We start from the raw sequence: 25,803 nt of genomic DNA on the forward strand, positions 1-25,803 counted from the left end.
GAATGCCTCCTGCAAACTAGTGACAGTCTGGAGGCACAGTTAATCAATCACCGAGAGCTGCATATCAGTCATCGACTACAGCAAATGGGGTAACATGTGCCTCAAAGTCAAGCCCCCAACGAAATAATAGAAATGAACGAGGCCCCGAGGTTCTGTTGTGTTAGCCGTCATTATTCATTAACCTGCTGTGTGCTCTTCAGTCTCTTATCCAACATGTATTTTGAGGAAAGGAAAATTCAGATGTTTTCCTCAAGAAAGGTAAAGGATTTTAAATGTGCAGTGCTATGGAAGTGTGCTCACCTGAACATACTCAGAAGACCCTTTCATATATTATCAGTCACATGGGAAAGTTGAGGCGAGAGTGTGTGAGGGCTACTGCATATGGGGATATAGTGGGCAAAGCATGTATTTACTCTTTACATTTCATGTTCAAGCATAACGACTGACTAGAATGTTAGACTCAATGCCAACTTGGGACTCACTGCACAAAGAACACAGCTTACTGTCATCTGTTCCTTTCAGAAGAGTACCGAGTGCCTTATTAGAGAATATAACTGTCTCCTCTCTGCCTTTACTTTCCACAAACAACAGACACACCTTCATTTGACCTCCCTTGGTGGTCCTCCCACTAAGCTTTGTTCCATTTATGTCCCATGACCTCTTGAAACTGTCCTTGCATTTACAGTTGTGTCAAATCAACAGGCCTGTAATGAAATCTTTTGGGGAAAGTGCATCCATTTCTCTTGTAATGTACACCCTCAGATACTTAGCCTTTGGGTGGAAATAAATAAATAAATAAATAAAGCTATAAATAGAAGGGAAATGTTGTTAAAGAAAGAGCAGAGATTGATTTTGGAAAGCAAAACTCAACTATGCAGCCTACGGGGAGATACTAACTACCATACAGAGGGCAATTCACCAACGATAAGGAGAAATAAAGGGAAGGTCTTTGGGGTTGTAAAAGCATATGAAAAAAAGGTGTTTCTGTGTAGAGGTTTGTGGCCCTCCCATTAGGCAGAGTGAGTCAGCTGCCTCAGGCTGATGGTTTGGGCCATCATGGAAAGGCAGCAAATACAGTAGTTGTTAAAGTTATTATTGTTGCATTTTTAATGCCAGAGAGAGGTGGTTGTGAGATTATCTGCCTCAAAAACCTGACTGGCTTTGGATACTGTGCCCCTCCTTAAACAGGGCTGTGCATCATTTGCTGCCCTGGTTTGCAAAACAACCAAAACGGCAACCAGAAGGAGATGGAGCAACTCTCCTATGACGTAAGGTTGCAGCATTTGGGACTTTTTAGTTTTGACAGAAGTTGAGTAACAGGTGCCATGAGAGAAGTTTATAAGATTATGCTTATAATGCTGCAACCTTACCTCATAGGAGAGTTGCATTGAGAAAGTACTCTGGGCACTAGTCACAAAATGGCTTACCTTGAAAGCATGGCGTAACACAAAATGGCTGCCATAGGGTTGCACTTTGCACTTCTCAGTGTCCAATCCAAGTGGTATCAGTGGCAATATGAGTCAGTGGGCAAAGACAGGTAGCTACTATTTGGTTATGCTGCAGTGGCAAACAGGAACATGAATCACAGAAAGGGGACAAATGACATGTGTGGAACTTCTTTTAGTGCTTCAAGAATTCTCAGGTTGTAGGTTCCAAATTTCTAGCGGTAGCTAGGAATATATGCAGGGTTCCAGAGTCCAAGCTGCGTTTACTATTATAATATCAGATCCCAAAATTGATTGTGGGGTTAATGGTTCTCTGGTCTTATTTAAACGTAAGTAAATGGGGGAACACAACACACTGCTATATTATTTGAAACTGGCTTGCTGATTTCAGCCTCCATCTATCATGTTTGACATTCACAAACACGCTGATTTTTTTTCTCCTCCTTGGCTTTCATGTCTCCCATACAGATTACATTTAAATAGAATATTTCCTTCATTCTTACTGCATACTAGATGGCAGGTGTAGCCTTAGGAGCTCACAGTACAGCCTTATGTGTGTTTACTTGCAAGTAGCCTAAATGCTGCTGTGTTTAATTAGACCTATTCATACTTACTGTGGATGCAGCCCTGTCTGCTCTTGAATAAACTATTTTTATTTTTTAGTTCTAGTTTTTTAGGTCTAGTTAAGGAAGGGAAGGTGATGTTGCCTTATATCTTTGGCTTAAGCCATAAGTCTTTAACTATTTAGAGCCTGGGGATTGTTTACATTTGTAAATCTAATAAACGGTCATGGGTACTAAATAATGCCTATTTCACGGAAGAAAAATGAACCCTCACGTGTGCTGGGTTCAGTCCACTATCCAGAGGCTAACTGTGGATGGGCAACTTCAAGGTTCCTGCACACATTTCTTATGTATCTTTATCTTTAACCTGGATTTGACTAACAAGAGAAGATAATTTTGATTCAGTTAATACTTAAAACCTGTTTTATCAAGTTCACACTTTCCAAAACAATATGGGAACTGAAACACAGCCATCTTTTAAAATTTGCACCGATCCAAAATTTGCCATGTGTGGGGGTAGCCAGCAGATGGGATGGCCAGTAATGCTGGAGTTCCCGCTCCCACTGCGCCGTGAAAAGGGTCCGCTGGCTACGATCTGAAGGTTTAGCTTGTGAGTTTGGAAAGTCGTTGGTTGCCTCTGAAGTTGTCTGCAAGCGTCTGAGTTCCAAAGGTTCTGGAGAAGAAGAAAACTAAACTAAACGATGGCCAAAAACTAGACGGCCAAATAAAAGGTTTTAAAACGAAATGAAATAAATACAAAGGAGACTGCAGTCTGGTGAAGAAGCCTTCCGCTACCCTGCGTGGTTGGTTTCAGTTTCTCTTTCTCTCTATGCTTGTCATGCAATGATGGTCTTACTCGGCTTGCCTCACGCTTTCTCCACACCACAACAGGGAGTGGCGGCTATTTATTGAAGGGTCAAACAACGTCACAACATGCATATCAACCAATTACAATCCTGTTACTGTGCTAAGTTTAAGTGGGAAACAGACTAATGACCGTTACCTTATTTAAAGCTAGAGCGCCTTTTTTTAACCACGGAAGGATCCATGCAGCGAGTTGCCTGTCGGATCCTTTTACCCTTCCTTCCAAGGGCGGAAGGATTTCACAAAGTAAACATAAATAAACAGATGCAAAGGCACCTATAAAACATATTCCCACAGCCATGCAGTTCTTCAAGCAAAGAATGTTTACAAAAACGCATAGATTAGAGGGAAGTGTGCTTAAAAATGAACATACTGATGAAGATAACACAGAAATGTGTTAGGTGCCATTTGCACGAAGAAGTGGAATGATTTTCATGAGGAGTTTCACAAAGGAAAATTTGCAGATTGCGGCAGAAATATGGAGAGCTTAATTTAAGATTGGAAAAATGAGAACCCGAGAGGGCTGAAATAGACAGATCCTTCTATTGCTAGATCAGACAGCTCTTATTAAAATAGGACACAGAAGCATCCTGTCTCACCTTTTCCCCTCTCTCTGGCCATGTGGATCTGAACCAAAGAAAGAGGGCAAGTGGGGACAAAGAGGAGCAATTGCAGATAGGAGGAGGGAACCGAAGGCGTCATTCCCCAAGGTCCTGCAAATCTGGCGCCAGTAGAGTCTTCACAATAGGACTTTTGTAAAGATGGCACCAGACAGTGACAGTTTGAGGAAAGTGTTATGATCAAGTGGAGGTGTGGTGGGTGGGTGAGGAGCGAGAGAGAAAAAATTGGGAGACAGGCTTTTAAAATAAAAAAGACTTTTATCCTCTGTTTGCTTTCCCTTTTTTCTTGCCTTTGCAAAGAGAGTGTAAAATGCCATCCTACTAATACTGCAACACTCTGTGGTATCCTTGACTCAGAATGTAAGCTGACACATGGACAGGAAGCTGGCAGAAAATGGGTTCTCGGGCATAAATTACATCACATCCTTGATCCGTATGACCTTGGAATCACTGCTAAAATTAAGTCTAAAAACTTCCTTGGCACTTGTGCCTGCCTGCTTGTATGCATCTTACTCCAGTCAAATTTAGCTTGAAGGATCTGAATTTGAGCCTACATTGGTATGTTAATGCATCACCTAAAGGCATACAGCCCTGGGCTATAATTTGACTCTTTTATGTATATTTCTTCATTCTAGGGCTATCTGAAGTTTCTCACACAAGCACCCACAGATTACACACACACACACACACACACACACACACACACACACTGGAGATACACAGAGAAAAGAAATGCTTAGCAAAACATGAAATCTGGGAACAATTAAAATCAAGCCAATGGCAGTGTCTGCAAGATAGCTCAGCTACAAGAAGATAACCCTCTTTGTCACTGCAGCAGCCCTGTTTATCCTCCCCACCAATTAAAAATAAAAATAAAAAATAAAAGTAAGCATTGTTATGCTGCATACATCTTAATACTTCTAATCTTCTGACTAGCAGAGCAAAAAATTAATATCATCCTGCCCCAGTGAAGGGAAAACAGAGAAGAGCCTCCAGGAGAAGGAAGCAAGATGAAGAAAAGACTATGCAGAATAGCATGGACCAAGGGACATATCTGCATAGTTGCACAACATAAAGAGACAAATGTTTCGGGAGAATGCTTGCATAAACATTTTCAGGGGGTCCTAAATTAGAAGATCTCTGAAAGACCACCATTGATCTTCCTCCGCAATGTGGAAGGTATGACAGTCAGTCAGGTGTGTTTTAAAGTATATTCTCCGTTTTCAGCGCTCTTTGTGAACTGAGAACGCAGCCCAAAACATTCTCTGCAACATTTAAAATTTCCACGTAACTTCCTGTTTTTCAGGGGCTGCTTGGCAGATTTATCAATGTTTAATGTGTTCTCTGTAGGCAGAACTCCTGTGGTATACCATTGCACACATACTAAATACAAAATTCTTTGTCTATGACCTGATTGAATGGCGCTGATCAATTTAAATTCCTAGACGCCTTCTACCAAAAGCTTACCGAGAGACCTTGAGCTGGTCACTTGCTCTCAACCTAACCTGCCTCATAAAGTTGCTGTCAATCATGGACATACTTCATTGAGTTCCTCGGAGGAAAGATGGGATACAAAGAAAGCAATACATACATAAAATGCCATTGGGCCCCACCCTGCACTCAGCTCCCATCCATGGCTCCTAGAAGCTGTCAGCATGCAGCAGCGGCCACACCCGGGGAAATGGCTTCAACTGGCCTGCTAAACCAGGTGAGGGTAAGCTGATGGGTCTCAAACCCTCAGTGAGTTAGGGACTTCCCCTGCATTCAAAGACAGGCTCCTCCAGATTGAGCAGACAAGTTGAACAGGGGGTCCAATGGTCAAGAAGGCATTTTCTGCACATGCTGAAGAGTAAAGTGAGGGGCAGTTGGCACTCGTCAACCTGGGAAGGTAGCCCATCTAGGAAAAGGAAAACTGAAACCTCTGCTGCCTTGTAGAATATATTCAGGAGAAGAAAAGGCTAAGGAGTAAACCCAACACAAATCTAGAGTGCAGTCGCTAAGATGGTTGAATGGTGCCTTGTAGGCTTCCTTCTGGCAACTCCCGAAGCCAAGCTGGTGCTAAACGTTTTGGTCTACTTTCCATTGGACCACATTAGCAAGGCTGAGAGAGTCTTGTCATCTGAGCAGACTAGGACCTCCGAACATACTGTCCAGGCTTGCACTCCAGGGAGGTGCTCATAATACATTGATTTGACTTTACCCCTGAAGGGGCTCTTCATTGTCTCTCAAGACAGATGGATACTATTGGGGATGAGATGAAGCATTAAAAAGTCCCCACCACAGGTTCCCCCTCCTTTAATTGAACATAAGCAAACAATCTTACAAAAACAAAACAAACAGGGAAGAAGATTGTTTCTGCAGAGGATGTCTGAGAGAAAATTACTTTTGGCCATAAAATTAATAGAAGATTTCAGGTAGGATTTTTGGGGTGGAGCTACTTTGGCAGAAGGTCACTGGTGATGTCCACAGCTTTCCACAGTTACCTTGTTTTCATCTTTTTTTTGTAGCTAGTATGCTAATGACTGCAATGTTCAGCAGCCTCAGTGCCAGAGAAATGTGCAATTTTATTGCTTTCCCTTGGAGCCCACGCACTAAAAAGGAAAAGGAAAATGATGAATTTTACATGATCAGAGAGAGCCAGGATATGTGCTGCTCTCCTTTCACAGTGCAGAGGAAGACAAGTAAACATGGACTTTTTGGGGATCTGTGTGTGTGTTTGTGTGTTTGTGTGTGTTAATGCAAACCCAAACTATCTTTGAATCGCTGTCTTGCATTCCCCGCCAAGGACTAATTATCCTCCACCCCCAAATTTAATCCCAGTTCCAGGAGGAATTCACTTTGCTCAATTAACTGCTCAACTGCACATGTCTACCTTGGACATAATGAAGGTGGTCAGCCATGCCATTCACCTCTCCTCTCCACCAGCTCTGCTCAGAACTGCACTCTTTCTTTCCTGGATGTTTTCACTGGACCTTTCCCTGCAAACATAGGAGCCAACTCCTAGGGGCTGAGGTCCCTTCGCCCCCCCATAAAATACCAGAGGGAGCCTCCCCCCAAAGTTAATGGGCATTGCGATTCATATTGTGTGTGTGTGTGTGCGCACACACACACACACACACACACACACACACACACACACACACACTGCATCATGTGATTGATTATGCAGGGTGGGTCTTACCTCCCCACCCCAATATTTTATTCAAGCTGGCACCCTTGCCTGCATATGTTTCCTTGCTTGATTCACAGCTTGAAACGCTTGGGGGAGGGCATCAAATGCGTTTTAGCATGGGTTCCATGATCCTTCTCCCTTTTTTGGCAGGGTGAACAGGCAGTCACAAAGACATATGGCTGCAGTGCGGTGCATGAGATGGTTTCTTTGTTTTTGGTGGGCTGGTCCCATTCCTGCATGCCTTGTTGCCTTTGCACAATAGGAAAGCCAGCCATTTATTCAAGTATTACAGAACACACATGGGAGCTGCATTGCATTTCTGCTCATTGCAGGTCCACCTCCTTTCCTAAATGCAAAAGCTGTGATCTTGTGTTTACCCACTCAGAATTCCATTGAAATCAATTGTGTTTAATTTTCAGGGTTTTTAATCTGTCTGTCTGTCTGTTTTTTGTTTGTTTGTCTGCCTGCCTGCCTGCCATCTATTTATCTATCTATTTTAGAAATGGAGGGGGAAGAATAAGATTGGTCTGTAAAAACAGAGCTTGACTTTCTAGTGTTGACACCTGCTCACAAACAGAGGCTTTATACACAGCAGCATTGATCAGCAGAAGGTTTAGCAAAGGACTCAGCTACACAGCTGCAAATAAAACATTTTAAATGTGTTGTAAAGTGCAATATACAAATGTGACACAAGATGGCAACAGTGAGCCATGCAAAATTCAATGTATTTTTCAAAATGTTTTTTAAAGCATTTTCACGGTGTTTTTTATATGTGTGGAGTCCACCAAACATGGTATCTCCATGGCAGAAAGAGCACCAGTCTGGTGAATGCTGCTTATACTCCAGCTGATGCAGAATGCTTCTGCCCATAAAAAGTGGCAACCTTCTGAATTTCCCACATTTGTAAACTAAATAGGATTTGCTTTGAACAGACTTTTCAACAGGCCTTTCTCTCTGCATTTATCTTGATGTGCTTACATCAGTAGGTAATAATGTTAATCTCCTGGCTGTGAAAAGCTGTGTCTTCCCGTTTCTTCACATCAAGCCACTGGTAAAGACACAAGAACAGCCAGTTTTGGTCCCGAGTTCCCAAAACTTTGGTCTCCAGCAGTTTTTGGACTACAGTTCCCATCATCCCCGACAACTGGTCCTGCTAGCTAGGGATGATGGGGGTTGTAGTCCAAAAACAGCAGGAGACTCAAGCTTGGAAACCCTGCTTTGGTCCATTGGCAACCCTGCAGTTTGAATAATCTCTGATCATATACATGTATTGAAAAGTTTGTGGGTTAGATTGGAAGGTAGTGAGTACTTAGGTAAGATAAAAAAAGGTAAAGGATCTCTGGACGGTTAAGTCTAGTCAAAGGCAACTATGGGGTTGCGGCGCTCATCTCGTTTTCAGGCTGAGGGAGCCGCCGTTTGTCCACAGACAGCTTTCCGGGTCTTGTGGCCAGCATGACCAAACCACTTCTGGCTCAATGGAACACCATGACAGAAGCCAGAGTGCACAGAAATGCCATTTACCTTCCTACAGCAGCGGTACCTATTTATCTACTTGCACAGGCATGCTATCAAACTGCTAGGTGGGCAGGAGCTGGGACAGAGCAATGGGAGCTCACTCCGTCGCAGGGATTCGAACTGCTGAGCTTCTGATCAGCAAGCCTAAGAGGCTCAGTGGTTTAGACCACAGCGCCACCAACATCCTTGGCAGTGAGTGCTTAGCCCAAGACTGCACAGTGTGATCTGCTTAACTGAGCAGAGAGATGAACTTAGCCCAGGCGTGGGGAACATTTGGCTCCCAGATGTTGCTGAACTACAGTTCCCATTGCTCCTGGCCATTAGCTATGCTTTGGTAGGGCTGATGGGAGTTGTAGTTCAGCAAAATCTTGGGAGCCTCTGGTTCCTCACTTAGACCTTTTACATGCAAATCCAATACTTTGGGCACTTCCAGCTGTTAGAGCCATGGATCCTCTGTGGCAAGCTGCTTCTGGTTCTCTGGGAAAGAGAGCATTCCCTTGCTATCACCTTTCCTGATAGACACTTATTTGTCTTTAACATGTTAAAAATGCAACTTCTCTTGCTACAAAGCAGCAACGACAGGAAAAACAAAACCGGCTCAATGTCTAACTTTCTACAAATTACTTGTTAAGGGCCATCTATCCTCCCTTGGTGGTTTGGACACCCAGTGCAAGGTGAACTTATGCATGTTTACTCAGAAGTAAATTCCATTGATTTCAATGGGCCTTACTCCCAAATAAGTTCATTTGGATTGCAGCCTGACAGCCCAATCCTATGCAAGTCGTGGTTGCCTCAAAGCCAGCATGCCTAACTCTGGAGAGGGCGCAGTTTCAAGTTGCAGGCATTTTCTGTCTCTGATTTCTTTCCCTGTTGCTTCTATAGATGCACTACGAAATGAGTCTTCCTAGAAAAAGTCAGAAAACTGCATATTACATTGAGAAACATAACATGTTGAAGATTGTGCCTCACAGTTACAGAAATCATTTGCATCATTTACCAAGCAGGCGGCTACATTGTTCAGCCCTGCCTGAGCTGGCAACAGAGACCGCTGGCTTTTGTGCAAACCGAGTCTTTTGCCTCCTCCTCCCATTCATCTACATCTTTTGTTTTTCACTCACACATACAATTTATTATTGTTCTGACCCAGTAAAAGAGCAGGAGACATTTTCAGATGCTGTCTCTTTTATTGCCATTTTGAAATTTGTTTATTTTGCATTGGCAAATATAGATAGATTTAGAAAACTAATTTCAGGAGGAATAAAGCTGGATAGATATGGAGCAGGTGCTTCTGGAATGTAGACAGGAGGGCGGTGGAAAGATGTGCATTGATTTCATTCCGTTCTTCCCAATAGGCTGCTCTCTTCTTTCAGGCATTCTCATAGCATTGCAAGGCTTTAGGAGAGGCCCTATTACTGCCATCTGCTGGCTATAATGCAGGTATGTCTCCATTATAATCACTCAAGAGGATGTTGTGGTTTTACCTGGCCTGAAGAAACCACACCCCTTCCTTTCTTCTGTCCAATCACAGCTTAGTTAAGCCTATATATATATAAAGACTTTTAGGAGGTGTGGTCACTATTGTTAAGACAGGATGACAGCAGTAAAACGGCTTTGGGATCCTCCGGGCATAATGCTTTTCTGGATTATTTGTTTGTTCGTGTCTCTTGTTCTGGGTGTTCCTAGTAGCTTTAAAGATTTGCCAAGATTGTGGAGCAGCAGAACGCTGTATTGTGGAAGGGACAGCTTGCAGTTCACCTTACCTGCAAACCATTCAGAGATAATTCACTTTCTTACTGTTCTAGGTAAGCAGACTCTTATCGAAGGTGCTTTGTAAATGAGACTTTTGGGGGATTTGGCCCCAACGTTTCAGACAGAAGCTTTATATTTTCTGGTGTATTGTGAATTATACCCTTTCCCTCTGCAATTACCTCCGACTAGACTGAGTGTGCCTAGTAGACTGATGTGGGATTGGGAAGGTTGGCTGTAGGCCTCGGTTCTCCCTTTTCCTCTTTAAACCATGCTTCTTTTGGACAACCAAGCAGAGGACACCCAAACAGCTGGCTGCTACACCAATCAAGGCCTGTTTACAGGTGCAGCTGACACTGATCTGATATTAGAGCTATAGGGTGCTGCTAGTAGGTTCCTCAAATGGCTGCTGTCCTTGCATTAATTTGGGCTTTGTGTTGCAAGAGGAAATTCCAACTCCCAGTGGAAGAAAGCAGCTGCAGAGCAACTCTTTATGTCTGCTTTTATGAATTTGTCCTTGGTTACAGGGTTGCTGTTCAGGCAGACTCTTTCTTATGTGGAGCATAGGAACCTGCCTGCCATTAGTACAATAATCAGAGCTTCGTGTTTAACCCATCGTGGTGATTCAGTGGGTCATAGGACTATGGAGGGGGAAACTGTGCTTGTAAAAACTAGAGTGTCTTAGCAGATGGTGTCAAAGAGCCGGGCGGCCTTGATACAAGTACAGTTACATAGGCTTTAGAGAATTGCACTAGCTGGTCAGTTTTCCTCCTGATTGAAGCTCTGAAGCGTTAACCCAGGCATTGATTCAACACGAGAGAGCTTGCCTATCATCCCACTCCTACATTTTTTTGGAGTGGGGGAAGGCAATGGTGGTAAATGATCCACTCAAGTTTCGGCATGTGGCTGTTAAAGAAGCAGAGAGCATCCTGGGTTTGGGAAGTAGTTGCCATTCTATCTATAACACTGGAAGGGCAAGGAAATCACGAGCCTATGAAGGAAAGCCATCATAATAAGAATTAGGAAGCTCTACAAACTTGAAAGTAGTGTGTACTTGATCCTTGTATCTTGGAAGTGAAGGACTGCTTGATGCTTAAATTTTCATTATCAGGATCTGTGCTGGCTTTGCTATCAGGCATTTGATGGCGGTTGGTCTGTATCATACAATCTGGGGACACCAGAGTTGGAATAATGGGGCGGTAATCTTACCTAGGCTTCAGACTAGCCTTGCGATACTGTAAGGAATAAAGAAGTATAATTAATCTGCAGCTTCACCGAAGCTGATTTTGACTGGGTTGAGATTCATATTTCAGCAACAGATCAGTATGCTAGATAATAAGGAAAAAAAAATATTTGTACACATCAGAGAAAGATTGAAGGCCGTAGGGCATGACTGATTAAAAAGTATTGTACTGACTGGAGCCGAACCATTTGAGAATAAGCAATGTAAGGGTGAGAGCTTTGACCCCTGGCATGAAGACATTGCATGGATAGATCTCAAAGAGGGCACCAATTTCTTTCCTAGATTCAGAAGGCCAGTCCCATCCTCTTGACAGATCTGCTTGTGTCTCCATCTCTCAGAAACCAGAAGGCTCTACAGTGGTCATTGTTCCTTATACTGGATGCTTCTTTATCAAAAAGGTAGTAACTTGACTCTTTGCTGGGACATAGAGGGTTGCTACAAAGGACCATATAGACAAATATTTCCAGTCACACTCGGATCAGCTGTGAGTCACTGAAATGAGTTACATGAATTGGGTGGATGTATGAAGGATCCTCATACCAGGTTACTCCTGAATGAATTCCTGAACAGTCTCTTGCATCATGAATCAGGTGGAATGGGCTTTTATAATTGCATGGTAGAAAACTGTTGTCTTCTAATAAGTGTGCAAGTTATGGGAGCAATCTCTGTCTTAGTTCAATTAGTGGAAATCTCCAAACATGCCTTGCCTTGTCTGTTAATACAGAACAGCTACTTCTTAATGACTCTCAGGATTGAAGGACTGGAAGCGGTTAGTAAAGTGCTTCTTTATGAAGAGGACCTGAAATGCCCAACCCATTTGCCAGGTATAGCAACTGTGGAATCTAAACTTTTAGAATCTAAATGTCACCCCAAATTACTTGGCAGAAAGAAGCAAACCATTATAGGACATCAGGTGGGCAAGGGGAAGAGGGCACCCTGTGTCAATACAGAATTGCAGGTTATGATAAATTATGTTGTGTCTTGTAAGGGAGAGAAAGATGGCTTTTCATCCACCATAAATCCCTCCCAATAGTGTTGTTGTTGTTGTTGTTTAGTCGTGTCCGACACTTCATGACCCCATGGACGCCAGGCACGCCAGGCACTCCTGTCTTCCACTGCCTCCCGCAGTTTGGTCAGACTCACGTTGGCAGCTTCGAGAACACTGTCCAACCATCTTGTCCTCTGTCGTCCCCTTCTCCTTGTGCCCCCCATCTTTCCCAGCATCAGGGTCTTTTCCAGGGAGTCTTCTCATGAGGTTGCCAAAGTATTGGAGCCTCAGCTTCAAGATCTGTCCGTCCAGTGAACACTCAGGCCTGATTTCCTTAAGAATGGATAGGTTTGATAGTGTAGGATAGGCTAAAGGCAGTATTTCAGCAATAGCAGAAATGTGTTCTTAGGATGAGTGGGATGATGTAACCACAAACCCTAACATTCTGGCCTTCAGCTTTAGATGTTCCAAGAAGCAGCGTATGCCAGGGAGTGCAGAGACAAGACCGCCTTCCTTGTGCCTCTGAACATGTGTCCCAGGGAGAATGTGAAGAGAGAGGCTGCTGTTATACCACTGAAGATCATCGTGTTCCTTGTTACTATGGCAATACAGGTAGATTGGGCATTCTTAAAAAAAAAAAGACATCTGCACAAGAAGTGTACTTTAGGCATATTTTGAGGTTCTGGTTTGAGAACAAAGCACTTCGTGCCTGAGAAGTCAAGGGAAACTGAATTTCCAGTCTAGAAAACAACTTTCATCCTAGCTACACAAATCCATATTTTTTTTGCAAGGCAATATCTAATTAAGCAACTCTTCTCACTTGCTTATATGGAGAGAAGGGGAGGAACTATAGAAGTGAAGCAGGCTCAAGGAAATCTAGTTATATGGTAAGCATTTTATAAAAAAATCCACATTTTAAAAGGTGCACCTTGGGATTTGCTGGAATTGGATGTTTTCAGCCTCCATTTCAGAAAAAAATGTAAGGCATCTGAATGGATTCTTTTACTGTGGCCATGATACCTCCTATGGCTGAAATGGTTGCCTTCCATTTGGAGCCAAGTGGCTAGACAACAAAAGGAAGGATGGTTAATTCTAGAAACCTTGAGAATTCTGTGGTGGAATTCCATGCTAATGCTTTTGGCTTTCATTTTTCAGTGACTACACACTGCACTCCAGATGGCTACTTCTCGATTGCAGTGTCCAGGGATGTGACTCTGCCGTCATTAATTCTGGACTCTGTGCATCTTGTCAGTGGATATGGCAGTGGTTGTGTTCCTGTGACAAAGAACGGTGCCTTTGTCCTTTACAAATTCCCGCTTTCTTCCTGCGGAACTACTTTTCTGGTAGGAATCCAATACAAAACCACCTGCCTTGAAAGCTCCTGATTTAAGCAACCAGTCTGCAAATGTACTTAGACTGAGTCAGACCATTGGGCCATCCAGCTCAGCATAGGTGCCAGCTCGCTTGGGTCCTGGGTGCCTGAGCACCCAAAAAATTCCCCATGAAGGGGCTGGGAACTAACAAATTTTGGTGCATGCTGCATGGCACCCACAGCCCCGGGTACCCATAGTTACGGTGCTAAGTTGGAACTTTTGTAGCTCAGTATCATTTACATGGACAGGCAGCAACTCTCCAAGGTTTCAGGTTGGGGACATTCCCAGCCCTACCTGGAGATGAAGGGGATTGAACCTGGGACCTTCTGCATGCAAAGTCACTACTGAGCTATGACCCTTCTCTTTGACTGTACCACACTATTATACCTGGATGAACTATTCTGGTTTTAGGTAAGTCTGGGGTCAACAAAAGGAGCCTCTTGCATGGCCATTCCATAGCTGAAGTCCCCAGGCATAGTGGGAAGAGATGCACAGAAAAGCATAGGCTAGTATGGACTGTGTTTATAAAGCCCTTGTAAATCCATGCATACTCTCTCTGGTCTGAAAATGTACAGGGGTGAGGGGAGGCAGGAATTGGGCAAGGGGCTGAGGAAAGTAATCTGCTAGATGACCAAACTGGTTCATCTGGGCAGAGGTGATCCTTGAAGTACCATAGTCCTGAACCATTTTAAAGCTTTCTAGGTCAAAATCAACACTTTGAATTGGGCCCAGAAACTCATCGGCTGCCAGTACAGTTAGGCCAGGATTGGTGCAACATGCTCAAACCATCTTCCCCAATGAGCAACCTGGCCACTGAATTCTGCACTAGCTGAAGTTTCCAAACTGTCTTGAGAGGCAGCCCTAGGTATAACACATTGCAGTAATCTAACCAAAAGGTTCCGGGGCATAGACAACAGAAGTTAGACTATCCCTATTCAGATAGGGGCACAGCTGGACCACCAGCCAAAGCTGATGGAAGCACTCTGTGCCACCAAGGCCACCTGAGCCCAATCTGTATAGGCTTCTTCAGAAGGAGTGTAACGTTATCAAGAGCAGGCAACCTCCCACCCATGAGAAAGCTCTGAATTTCTTAAGGCCAGAGAAAGTGAGCAATTGATGCAACCCCTCTAAATTTACAGGTATTATAAAGAGTGCACTTTATGGTTCAGAAATGTTTAACTCTTCTTAGGTTTCCTTCATCTTCTCTGGGTGCAGGATTGCAGGGCAAATAAACTGGATTAATCCCAACTAATCTTTAATGTTTAAAAACAGGGAGCAGGCGATCAGGGCATATATGCAAATGAGCTGGTAGCACACCATGATGTCAAAAACTGGAACACTGGATCACTCATGCAAGATAGCACCTTCAGGTAATAGTAACTGGCACTCAACACATAATGGCATCTGGGCACACAGGAAACTACAGTGTTAAGGCTATTGGTCTATCTAGCACATTATTGTCTGCATTGCCTGGTAGCAGCTCTCAAGTTTTGAGATAGGTCCTTCCCTGGATTGAACCAGGAGCCTTCTGATTGCAAAGCCAGATGCTCTACTACCAAGCTAAGGCTCTTCCCAAATACCTAACTTCTTTATCTTTGCTCTTCACTAGACTGCATGTCAGCTGCAGGTACTCAACAGGGAGCTTCCTCCCACTTATGGTACAAGTCCTCACCCTGCCGCCTCCACCGTCAATCACTCAGTTTGGCCCACTCAGCCTCGAGCTTAGAATTGCTACTAGTAAGTGTCATCATGTCAATGAGAGGAAAATCTATGGCTGTCATAATTTCTGACACCTCTATTCTCCACTTCGTGTACTTCTTGCTTGCATGTATTGTAAAGAATCGGCTGTTTAGGAGCTGTCTGCACCCCTCTGCAATAGTGTGAACAGGGAAAGCTTGGAAGCCTAATACTCAATCTTCAAACTTTCCCCAAAGACTGAACTGGAACAAACGGACTTAGGGGGAAGTAACTTCACGAAAATAGCAAACTTCCTGCTAAGAGTTGTGCATAGTGCAATGTTAGTATTGTGTCTACTAACTGGCTTTCCAATAGAAGGCTGCACATGATACGAACACATTTTGATGATTAGGAGGGATTAACTGGGCACACTGCTAGATCTTTGTAAGATAGCCATAACAGGAGGCTACAAGCAGGTGTAGGTGCAAATGAACTACAGCAGGCTTCCTCAACCTCGGCCCTCCAGATGCTTTAAGACTACAATTCCCATCATCCTTGACCACTGGTCCTGCTAGCTAGGGATCATGGGAGTTGTAGGCCAAAAACATCTGGAGGGCCGAGTTTGAGGAAGCCTGAACTACAGCATCCACCAACTCAGTGAACCATGGCCAATTCATTTCTTCATAAAAAAAATATTTATATTCTGCATCATAAAGCTATATCATAGTGGTTTCCAACAATATAAAAACCTTTAAAGCAAAGGTGTTGTGATCCTTCTCATTCAGTGGTGTGTAACCATTTGCAATATTTGTATTCTGCAGACCAACAGTACAGCAAATACTATGCTAATGGGGACTACCCTGTAGTCAAGCTCCTGAGGGATTCTGTTTTCCTGGAAGTACGGATCCTGCAGCGGACAGACCCAGACCTTGTTTTGGTTCTTCATGAGTGCTGGGCCACACCAAGTACTAACCCCCTGCAGAGGCCTCAGTGGCCCATCTTAATGAACAGGCAAGACCTCCAAGACAAGCTAGGAATTCGAGACTACTGAAGAGCATTTCGCATAATGCAGCGTTTTCCTCTCTTACAGGTGTCCATATGAAGGAGACAACTACCAGACTTGGTTCATCCTCGTGGGAGCAGTTTCAGGGCTACAGTTTCCATCTCACTACCAACGCTTTGTCATCAGCACTTTCAGCACTGCTTCCCGGCAGGCACTTACTGGACCAGTAAGAGCTCCCCGGTTTCACCAGGGTCCTAGCTTGTGAAAGGGTGATGCATGGGAATAGATTATGGAATCAGATTACGGAATCATGGAATCATAGAATTGTAGAGTTGGAAGGGACCATGAGGGTAATCTAGTCCCAACCTCCTTTGGCCCAACGTGTTTCCAGAATCCATGACCCTTACTGACTGAGCCATCTATCATGAATCATTGTTGAGAAAATTGTTTTTTAATGTTATTTTTTCCATTTTTCAATATTTCAACAACAAAAAATCTAAAGAAAGTCAGTCTATATTTTCTTTGACTCCCACCCCCCGCGGGTTCATTCTTTTATATCGTAATCTTAGTGCATAACCAATTCAAACCTATTTACAAATTTAACCTTTTTACTCCCTTTAAGTTATTTCTTACTGCTCATGTTTGTCAGTCCTGCTAATGTTTACAATTTCATACAATTGGTCTTCACATATTCAACAATTTCCCCCCATTCTACTAAAAGTCTCTCATCTTGATCTTACTCTTCCGGTAAGTCCTGCCATTTCTGCATATTCCATCAGTTTTATTTGCCCATCGTCTTTCATTGGAACGGTGTCTTTTTCCCCCATCTTTGGACATACCGTATATACCCGAGTATAAGCCGACCTGAATATAAACCGAGGCACCTACTTTTCCTACAAAAACCTGGGAAAGCTTATTGACTCGAGTATAAGCCGGTTCACCTTTGCTGCTGTGGAGGAGGAGGAGGAACGAGCAGCCCAAAAGCAGCCCTTTGGGCTGCTCCTTCCTCTTCCTCCTTTGCCAAGTTTGCATTTATGCGAGCAGTTCAGGAATGGAACAAGCTGCCTGGGGAGAGTAAAGAACCGCCATTCTTGTACGCTTCTTAAGGAATGGTTGACTGGGGAGAGCGGGTGGCGGCACGAGCGGAGAGAAAGGGCTTCTTTCTCGCCGCCCCCACCGCCCGCCTCACTCGAGTATAAGCCGAGGGCAGCTTTTTCAGCACAAAAAATGTGCTGAAAAACTAGGCTTATACTCAAGTATATACAGTATACCATTCGGACATATACCATGCCCATGTACAGAACCCTGCAGCTAGCTTCAGGACAAGTCATTTTGTTTTCTTAATGCAGGACCATTCCACAATGAAGGTCCATCTACTTGTGTTTAAGCATAGCAAAGTCTGGTTAAATGCTGTTAACACCAGATTTGGGCGGGACAACTGATTTGGAATGCACAGTATGCCTGTTAAAGGATGTGTGGGCAGTGTATAGAACAACCCTTAGATTTGTACTTTTAACAGGCGTGGTCTGACTGTCTTTTGCCAGGTTTACTTCCACTGCAGCGCTGCTGCTTGTGTCCCATCCGCAGTGGAATCCTGCGTGGCTCACTGTCCTAGGATCAGAGGTAATGGCTCCCCAGCTATTCAACTGACAATTTGCTTTTCTCTTCCAAAATTGCTAAAAGGGGATATGGAAGAATTTCTTCCTCTTGTAACAATGAGAGTTGACTTCCCTTGAGCAGTGGCAACCAGTTAGGAACTGTTGGTGCAGAAGAAATGACCCAAACGGCAAGCAGGATCTAGTTCTGTATTGCAGCCAGGCAAAAACAGTGAGGGGCTGTGGTCTGTAGAGAGTTTAAAGGTCTGATGGCTGCATTTGGCCCTGGAGCCTGTGGTTCTCCACTCCGATGCAGAGAGGAGGCTGTGATGAATAGACAGTTCTGTACAATTTTTCAAGGTGCTTTCTGCCAGATGCAAAACTAAACAAACTTGCAGTGTCTCCTCTGGAGGATTTTATACATCAACCGTCCCTAAATTACTCTTCTGTGGGAGGCCAATTCAGATCTTTATGTGGAATTTTGTGCCTGAGACCTGACAATGTATGGAAACGCATCTAGCGCAGTGTTCTGCTCTGCAGGAGTATCTAGCCGAATGAGGTGCTGAATGCTTATGGCTTTCCCAGAAAACCTAGCGACTGCCTCGAACGCAGCTTTCAATGCAAAGCTCCCTTGAGTGCCTCAGTTGTAATCCTGAGGCTGAAAGGAAAGGGGAGACATGATCAGTGCAAGAGCTGGAACATCTGTATTAAACGCTTGCCTGCTAACTTCTCTTGTCAAATAGCCAGGAGATCGCTTGAGAACCAAGCCCTACAGGACACTCCAAGGAGCCTAGTGATGGCAGAAGGACCTGTAGACTTCCAGATGGAGAAAGAACAGGACAACGTTGAACAGAAAGGTAGCTATTGAGATGGGAATATGATTTTTGTGTGTGTGTGGGGGGGGAGATAATGACAGTTGCCATGAAATACCATGATGAATTGGGTCCTATTCTTTTCATGGGCATGACCTTGAAACTGTATTTGTGTGTTGGAGACTTACTATTCCTTATATAGATCTGATCTGCCAAATTCATAACTGGCTCGGATGCATGAATTTTAAGCTAAGGGTTATCTACACTGCTGCATTTTGGTTTTTTTCTTTTAAATTCCTGTATTGGTCATAAAGAGCAAGAACAATTAAGGAACTTGAAATGAGTAGAGCCCTCTAAGCCTTTTCTGAGCAGCAACCTTTCAGTTGCATGGATGTGCTTATGGTTCAAGCTTATGCTACGTACTTAAAGAGATTTGCTCCATGGAATACATACATATATATATATATATATATATATATATATATATATATATATATATATATATGCCCAGAGGGTCCCCTGTGGCATATGCTTGGCATGTGTAGGCAAAAAGGCTTCTCCATAGGTAGCCTTGTAAGAAGAATTTGAAGAAATATGGCAGTGGTGGGCAAATGGTATATGGCAAGTTGGATGGTGTGAAAATGCTGATGTACGAAAGTCTTTGAGGACTTTGCTGAAGTTGAGGACTTTGCTGAATCACAAGAAAACTAGAGTTCTGTGGTTATTAATTAGCAGGTTAATTAATTAATTATGTCTTGCAGGTTCCTATTGGAGTAGTCCAGTCTTGTCAAAAGAATGGGAGAGAGCCCTTGTAGTTGCAGTAGGAGCTGTTTTTGTTGCTTTGTCCCTTGTAGGATTAAGGAAATACTCGAAAAGGACCAAAATGTGAATGGACGAATGTTTTTTGTTTTGTTTTTGTTTTAAATAAAGAAGTGGTGAATGATGTCTTTTATTTGCCTTGTCCTGTATTGAAGCTCTACACCAGGGCTAGTCAACAAAGAATCCTCCTGATGATGATGATGAGCTACAGCTCCCATCATCCCCGAACCTTTGACCATGGGTGCAGCAATGTCTAGAAGGCACCTCATGGTAAAGAGCAGGGGCGGACAATGTACTTGTCAAGTCTTGCCTTACCTCTCAATGATTGCTTGGTTCAAGCTGGAACTGCTAAAACAGTTACCAACATACTCTGTCAAAAATCAAATGAAGTACAGTGGCACCTTGGTTCTCAAACAACTTGGAAACCAAACACTGCAAACCCGGAAGGAAGTAACTTTTTTCGGAAGCCGAATGTGCTCTGTTTTGAGTGTTACGCTTCCGTTCTGAGTGTTACGCTGAGGTCTGTTTTTGCTATTTTGTGTTTTTGCGGCTCTTTTTGTTTTGTTTTTGTGACTCTGTGGAACCCAGTTCAGCTACTGATTGATTGATTCTGAGAGACTGCAGTACATTGTTTATTGCTTTCATTTTATGGATCAATGGTCTCATTAGATAGTAAAATTCATGTTAAATTGCTGTTTTATGGGTTGTCTTTAAAAGTCTGGAACTGATTAATCCATTTTGCATTACTCTCTATGGGAAAGCATGCCTTGGTTTTGGAATGTTTTGGTTTTGGAATGGACTTCCGGAAAGGATTAAGTTTGAGAACCAAGGTGCCACTGTATATGTTTCATTGCACTGTAGCTGGATCTAGCGCAGTGAAGTTGTACAAATAGTGGAATTAGACAAAACACTCTTCTGGTATGTGTTAAACTGAAGGTAGGTGGATATACTGAAAAGGTTTATTGGCAGCTAAAATTGTTTGTAAAAAAAAATCCCTTTTTTTAAAAAAACCCAATTCTTCAGCAATTTATGAGAAAAGAAATTCTATTAAAAGAATGATGAAAGGATAATATTTTGAAATCTTCAAGTGCTGGGCTTCAGTTTTTCTTTGAAGTTCCTTACTTTCAAGATGGCCAAGGAATGTTTGTGTCCTATTCTTCTGGTCTGCTGTGAATGGGAACAGAAGAGAGATTTGATTCTGTTAAAGGTATCAAATTTTCACTTTCCATAACAATTAGAACTGAAACACAGCCGTCCTTCCAAATTCACACTACAGTGGTACCTCTGGTTAAGGACTTAATTGGTTCCGGAGGTCTGTTCTTAACCTGAAGTGTTTGTAACCTGAGGTACCACTGTATCAGATTTTTGTGGTAAAATTCTCCAATGGGGAAAAAAATGTTCACAAAAATTCATGTATTACAGGAAATTGCAAGAATGTGGATATTAATCAAAGATGCCTACAAAAATGTATGTATTGGGAGAAATCCACACAAGATCCCACAATGAATCTGGGGGAAATGGGAAGCTAGGAGAACCAAAATGGACAGATGCTTGCATTCGTAGCTATAGATTGTACAATCTCAGCTCTGCAGCCACTTTCAGTGCCCACATTTCCTTAAAACTCCATGGCAAGCCTCTGCTGAGCTGTCTAGTAAGGGGAGGAAGGTAGGGAAGCTGCCTCCTGTGGACCTGGCAGCTCTTTGTCTTTTAGTTTTAAAGAAATCAAGGAGAAAATTGTTTTTGAGAGAGAGAGAAATGGAAGAGCTTCCCTCTAATAAGACTAGTGAATGTACCAATTTTGGGTGCCCAGTAGCCAGCTTGCAATGCTTCAACTGAAGCTCAGGAGAAGGCATTATGCAGTAACTTCTCCCATAGGGCTGTTTAGGAGAAATACTTTTTTCTTGTCTTGTAATTATTGATTTTACTTTAGATGTGGAATAAAGGATATTGACGTGCTCAGTATTTGATTTTGGTATCATTTAAGTAAGAATGTCATTTGGAAAGAGGCACACAGAACTTACTGTGGTGGCGCTTCTAAACTTTCTTAGATAACATTACTGGTTTATCCTAGTTCTATGGCTTCCCTGGCTCAAAATGGCAATATTCAGCCCAGCCTGAATATTAAATCCCAATGAGATACACAATGAGAATTAGGAAATATATTCATAATCTAAGATCACATTTACACATGGCACTGTGTTAAATGTTGCTTGCTCTTATTAATTAAATTATTGAATTTAGACACCGTCCTATACCCGCAGGTCTTTAACCTTCTACAAGCTGCCTTGAAGATAAAAATCATTCAGGTGAAGCTTGGCCTGGTATGCAGACAGCCAGGAGATGCTCCCTTAGATGTTGCTGGACTACAACTCCCATCATCCATGCACATGAGGCAATGCCGATAGGCAGTGCTTTTTTTTCTTGAAAAAAGTGCCGGAACTAGCTGCCTCAGTCACCAACCCAGATGCCAATGCAGGTGGCATCTTGAAACCAAAATCGCATGACAAGGTGCTGGGCCATCTTAAAAGGATATCCAGATGGTTTCGGCCACTCAGCACCTTCATTAATGGGGAGCAAGGTGTGTGTGTACTCTTCTGGACTGTGACTTGAAATCCTGCTGTTTTATACCCTTGTTTCTTTGTGGGTGACTCGCCATGCCAAGCAGCAATACTTGGGCACTGCTACGCAGCGCAAATCCTCCATATTGTGCCACCACTGCCTTCATCTTCTGGCCTCTGAGCATCAGTCTGGTCTGTGCTGTGCTGACGCCCTCCAAGGGGCAAGCCTTGACAGTTGCTTCTGTCTCATGAGGCTGCTGGAGTGGCCCCCTGCCCCACTACTGTGCATGCCTCGCTCCTTTGCTCTTGCCAGCCACTTGGAGGCTGTGGTCTTTGTAAACAAGCAGTGCTATCATCACCAGGAATTGCACCCGCCTGAGAGGTGTTGGAACTGTATTCCAGCAGAAGAAGAGCCCTCCCGATAGGGAGAGCGTCACCTGTTAATTGACTTGGCCATTAGGCAGCTGTGCAGAATTGACTTGGTTCAGAGAACAGCTTGCTCACTCCTCTGCCCATTTGCAGTCTTTTAATGGCCAGCTGAAGCTTCACTTTGGTGAAAGAAGGGGACACAACACCACCTTTTTGCCTGACTCCGAAGGAAACAGCAGCTGCAGTCAGAAAAAAATCTTCAGGCTGCTGCCAGAGAGATTAAGAAACCTGCATTGAAGGCTCCAGAATTTATAAGTTACAGAATGAGATGGTGTAATCCTACAATGTTTACATGGAAGTAGAGCCCACTGAGTAGTTTGAGGGAAAGACTAGTTGGTGTAGGAGCGCACTTAAGGGCTCCCTCTGTAAAATTCCTGGGTGGGAAGAGAACTGCAGCTTTGGCTGCCTCCCTCGCCTCCTACTTCTCCTGGCGGCTTTCCTCTTTTGCCTTAATTCCCTTTTGAAGGATTGATATTTTATTCAGCAGCCCCTGCTGTGCCTGAGTCCGCGACAGAAGTTTCTCAAAAGCGCTCCGTCGACAAAATGATAACAGCTGGTCTTTGAAACTCTGGAAGCCATAGTCTGTGAGGTGCAGGGAGTGGGGGGGAGGGATGGATGCGAAATGCACTATTTGTTGGGAATAATGAGGCGAAAAAGTGACAGAGGTTTTTATTACAAATAATAGACAGCGAACTTCAAACAACAGCAGCGAGTCATTAAAAAAAGCAACAAAGTTAAATAAATGTCTAATTAGCAGGCACCATAAAGGTGGAATTTACTGCTCCACAGCTTCTTAAGGGAGAGTCAATAAATTCACAGCTGAGTCTCCCCTCATCCCCACCTCCTCTCTCCCAAGTATACAGGAAATCAAATGAATTTGCCCCACACGATCTTCCCATTCTGCCCTGGCTTGCATGTGATTGGCAGCAAAGAAAAAGGCAACTGATTTCCCATCTTTATTAGAAAGCAGGATCATTGGCATAGACTGAGCCTTAGATTTGAAGTCCAGCCATGAGTTAAAGTTGCTGCTGGAATGTGTGGAGACGGTGTGCAGAGATGATCACCAGAGAGGTGGCATACCGGGGCATCGCCCACAGAGATGACACACTGAGCAAGCTCAAAGCTTGGTTGTAAATAGGTTTGTATGGGATTCAAAAGTGTGGCTGGGCAAGATGGTAGGAAGAGATTGCAATGAGGGAATGAAAAAGGGATTGGGTAGGTTCTCGTTAACCAAGTTCTTATAAGCAACCGGTTTATCTCCTCACCTGTGCTTTGAGAATTAAGCTTGGACATGCAAAAGTTTTTTCAGTGCTGCAGCTTCTCTCATGCATTCCATTTTGCAATTATATGCACTTTGTTCTAATCTGGAATGAAATGACACCATGTCCTTCCCTGAGTGCATATAATTTGAGAGAATGTTGGTGTAGTGAGAGTTGGCTATGATCAACGCATAACAGAGCACACAGATAGTGGTGAAGGTGTTGTGGTTAGGAAAGGCTTTGCAGAACAAGTGATTCTGTATATGAGGAAAAATAAGAGGGGACTGGAAATGCATTGAAGTGGGAGAAGTGAAGAGAAAAGGAGCTCATGGTGGGTCAGATTTTGGAGAAGTGCATCATAAAATCATATAATTGTACAGCTGCAGGGGACCCTAAGGGTCATCTAGACCAACCCCCTGCAATGCAGGAATCTCAACATGGCAAATGACACTCCAACCTCTGCTTGAAAACCTCCAAGAGAATACTGTAACTTCACTTCTCACAGTGAGGGAACCGCCAGAAGACCCTCAGGAGGACCTCTGTGTTCATGCTGAACGATGGGTGGAGACGCTCCTTCAGGTATACTGGAATGAGACCATTTAGGGCTTTAAAGATCAGCACCAACACTTGAACTGTACTTGGAAATGTACTGGGAGCCAATGAAGATCCTTTAGAAACAGTGTTATATGGTCCCGGCGGCTGCTCCCAGTCACCAGTCTCGCTGCTGCACTCTGTATTAGTTGTAGTTTCCGAGTCACCTTCAAAGGTAGCCCCATGTAGAGCGCATTGCAGTAGTCCAAGCAGAACATGCCCCACTCTAGTGAGACAGTCTGCTGGCAGGTAGGGTCTCAGCTGGTGTACAAGATGGAGCTGGTAGATAGTTGCCCTGGACACAGAATTGACCTACACCTTCATGGGCAGCTGTGAGTCCAAAATGACTCCCAGGCTGCACACCTGCTCCTTTGAATCGAACCTGGGACATTCTGCATGCAAAGCAGATGGTCTAACACTGCTCTACAGACCTCCCCTGCAGTGTCCTTGAATGTGGACACTAGAGCATACAGAGCTATAGCAATGGCTTGCAAATTAGCCCAATGAATCTTCTAGAGGATTCTTGTTTTAATGGAATTTCTGCCACATACATGCAGAAGCTTGGGTGATTACAATGGATGCATGTCTGTTTGTCATTGGCTGATGAATGGTAGAGCCCTTGCACTGGGCCCATGATCCTCAAATACATAAAGGTAAAGGGACCCCTGACCATTAGGTCCAGGCACGGACGACTCTGGGGTTGCGGCAGTCATCTCGCTTTATTGGCATATATACAGCTTCCAGGTAATGTGGCCATTATGACTAAGCCGCTTCTGGTGAACCAGAGCAGCACATGGAAACACTGTTTACCTTCCCGCCGGAGCGGTACCTATTTATCTACTTGCACTTTGACGTGCTTTCGAACTGCTAGGTTGGCAGGAGCAGGGACTGAGCAACGGGAGCTCACCCCATTGCGGGGATTCGAACCGCCAACCTTCTGATCGGCAAGCCCTAGGCTCTGTGGTTTAACCCACAGCACCACATGCGTCCCCTCAAATACATAGATAATGCTTAAACATGCCAGAGTTGGATCACACCTGCATTTATATCGCTTGATCTTTCATTACCCGTTACTCAACATTTGATGACTCTCTGTCAGATGCGACTCAGCCCCAAGCGTTGTGTTTGAGATGACACCTGCTGATCTGATGCATTATCCCTGCAGTGATTTAATCTGTGGTGGCTCACTTCGCACATGAAAGTCCACCCTCAACGCTACTGTCAATGACTGAAGAATGTGTGCACATGAGCCGTATCTCTCGGTCTATACTGATGCAAAGGCAGATGTAACGATTTTTAGAAACCCAGCTTTTGGTGAAAAGAAGCATGCTTAAAGCACAGGACTTGTTTATGTAATATGCTGTCATTGTCATTAATCCCATCCCCTGCCACCCTGTGTTGAAAAAGCTAGAATTGTGTTCATAAGGGGCTTATCTTAGACCATAGTGCAGTAATCTTCAAACTGATTCATGCAGAAATCAATTACTTTGAATTAACTGTTGTATATGCCAGTGCCGCAGAACAAACTCCT

General features: G+C 43.7%; 1 protein-coding gene across 1 annotated transcript; it reads left to right on the forward strand.

Moving 5' to 3' along the window:
- The first annotated feature begins 9,807 nt into the window (after positions 1 to 9,807).
- LOC117045464 (zona pellucida sperm-binding protein 4-like) lies at positions 9,808 to 19,559 on the forward strand. The gene is made up of 12 exons (XM_033146533.1): positions 9,808 to 9,981; positions 11,451 to 11,566; positions 11,893 to 11,992; positions 12,613 to 12,768; positions 13,312 to 13,499; positions 14,802 to 14,899; positions 15,139 to 15,266; positions 16,028 to 16,217; positions 16,297 to 16,435; positions 17,754 to 17,832; positions 18,548 to 18,661; positions 19,378 to 19,559. Exons 1-12 carry the CDS (start codon positions 9,810 to 9,812, stop codon positions 19,503 to 19,505), a joined length of 1,608 nt encoding a protein of 535 aa, XP_033002424.1. The 5' UTR covers positions 9,808 to 9,809; the 3' UTR covers positions 19,506 to 19,559.
- Positions 19,560 to 25,803: the final 6,244 nt, after the last annotated feature.

Source organism: Lacerta agilis, chromosome 4 (assembly GCF_009819535.1).
Source record: "Lacerta agilis isolate rLacAgi1 chromosome 4, rLacAgi1.pri, whole genome shotgun sequence".
Classification (NCBI taxonomy): domain Eukaryota; kingdom Metazoa; phylum Chordata; class Lepidosauria; order Squamata; family Lacertidae; genus Lacerta; species Lacerta agilis.

What these genes read in the sequence shown, in the direction of transcription:
- LOC117045464 (XM_033146533.1), top strand. Translation starts at nt 9,810, where the DNA reads ATGCTTTTCTGGATTATTTGTTTGTTCGTGTCTCTTGTTCTGGGTGTT. An exon ending in TCACTTTCTTACTGTTCTAG is followed by an intron (nt 9,982 to 11,450) that starts GTAAGCAGACTC and finishes TTTCTTTCCTAG; the next exon opens with ATTCAGAAGGCCAGTCCCAT. An exon ending in ATGCAAGATAGCACCTTCAG is followed by an intron (nt 14,900 to 15,138) that starts GTAATAGTAACT and finishes GCTCTTCACTAG; the next exon opens with ACTGCATGTCAGCTGCAGGT.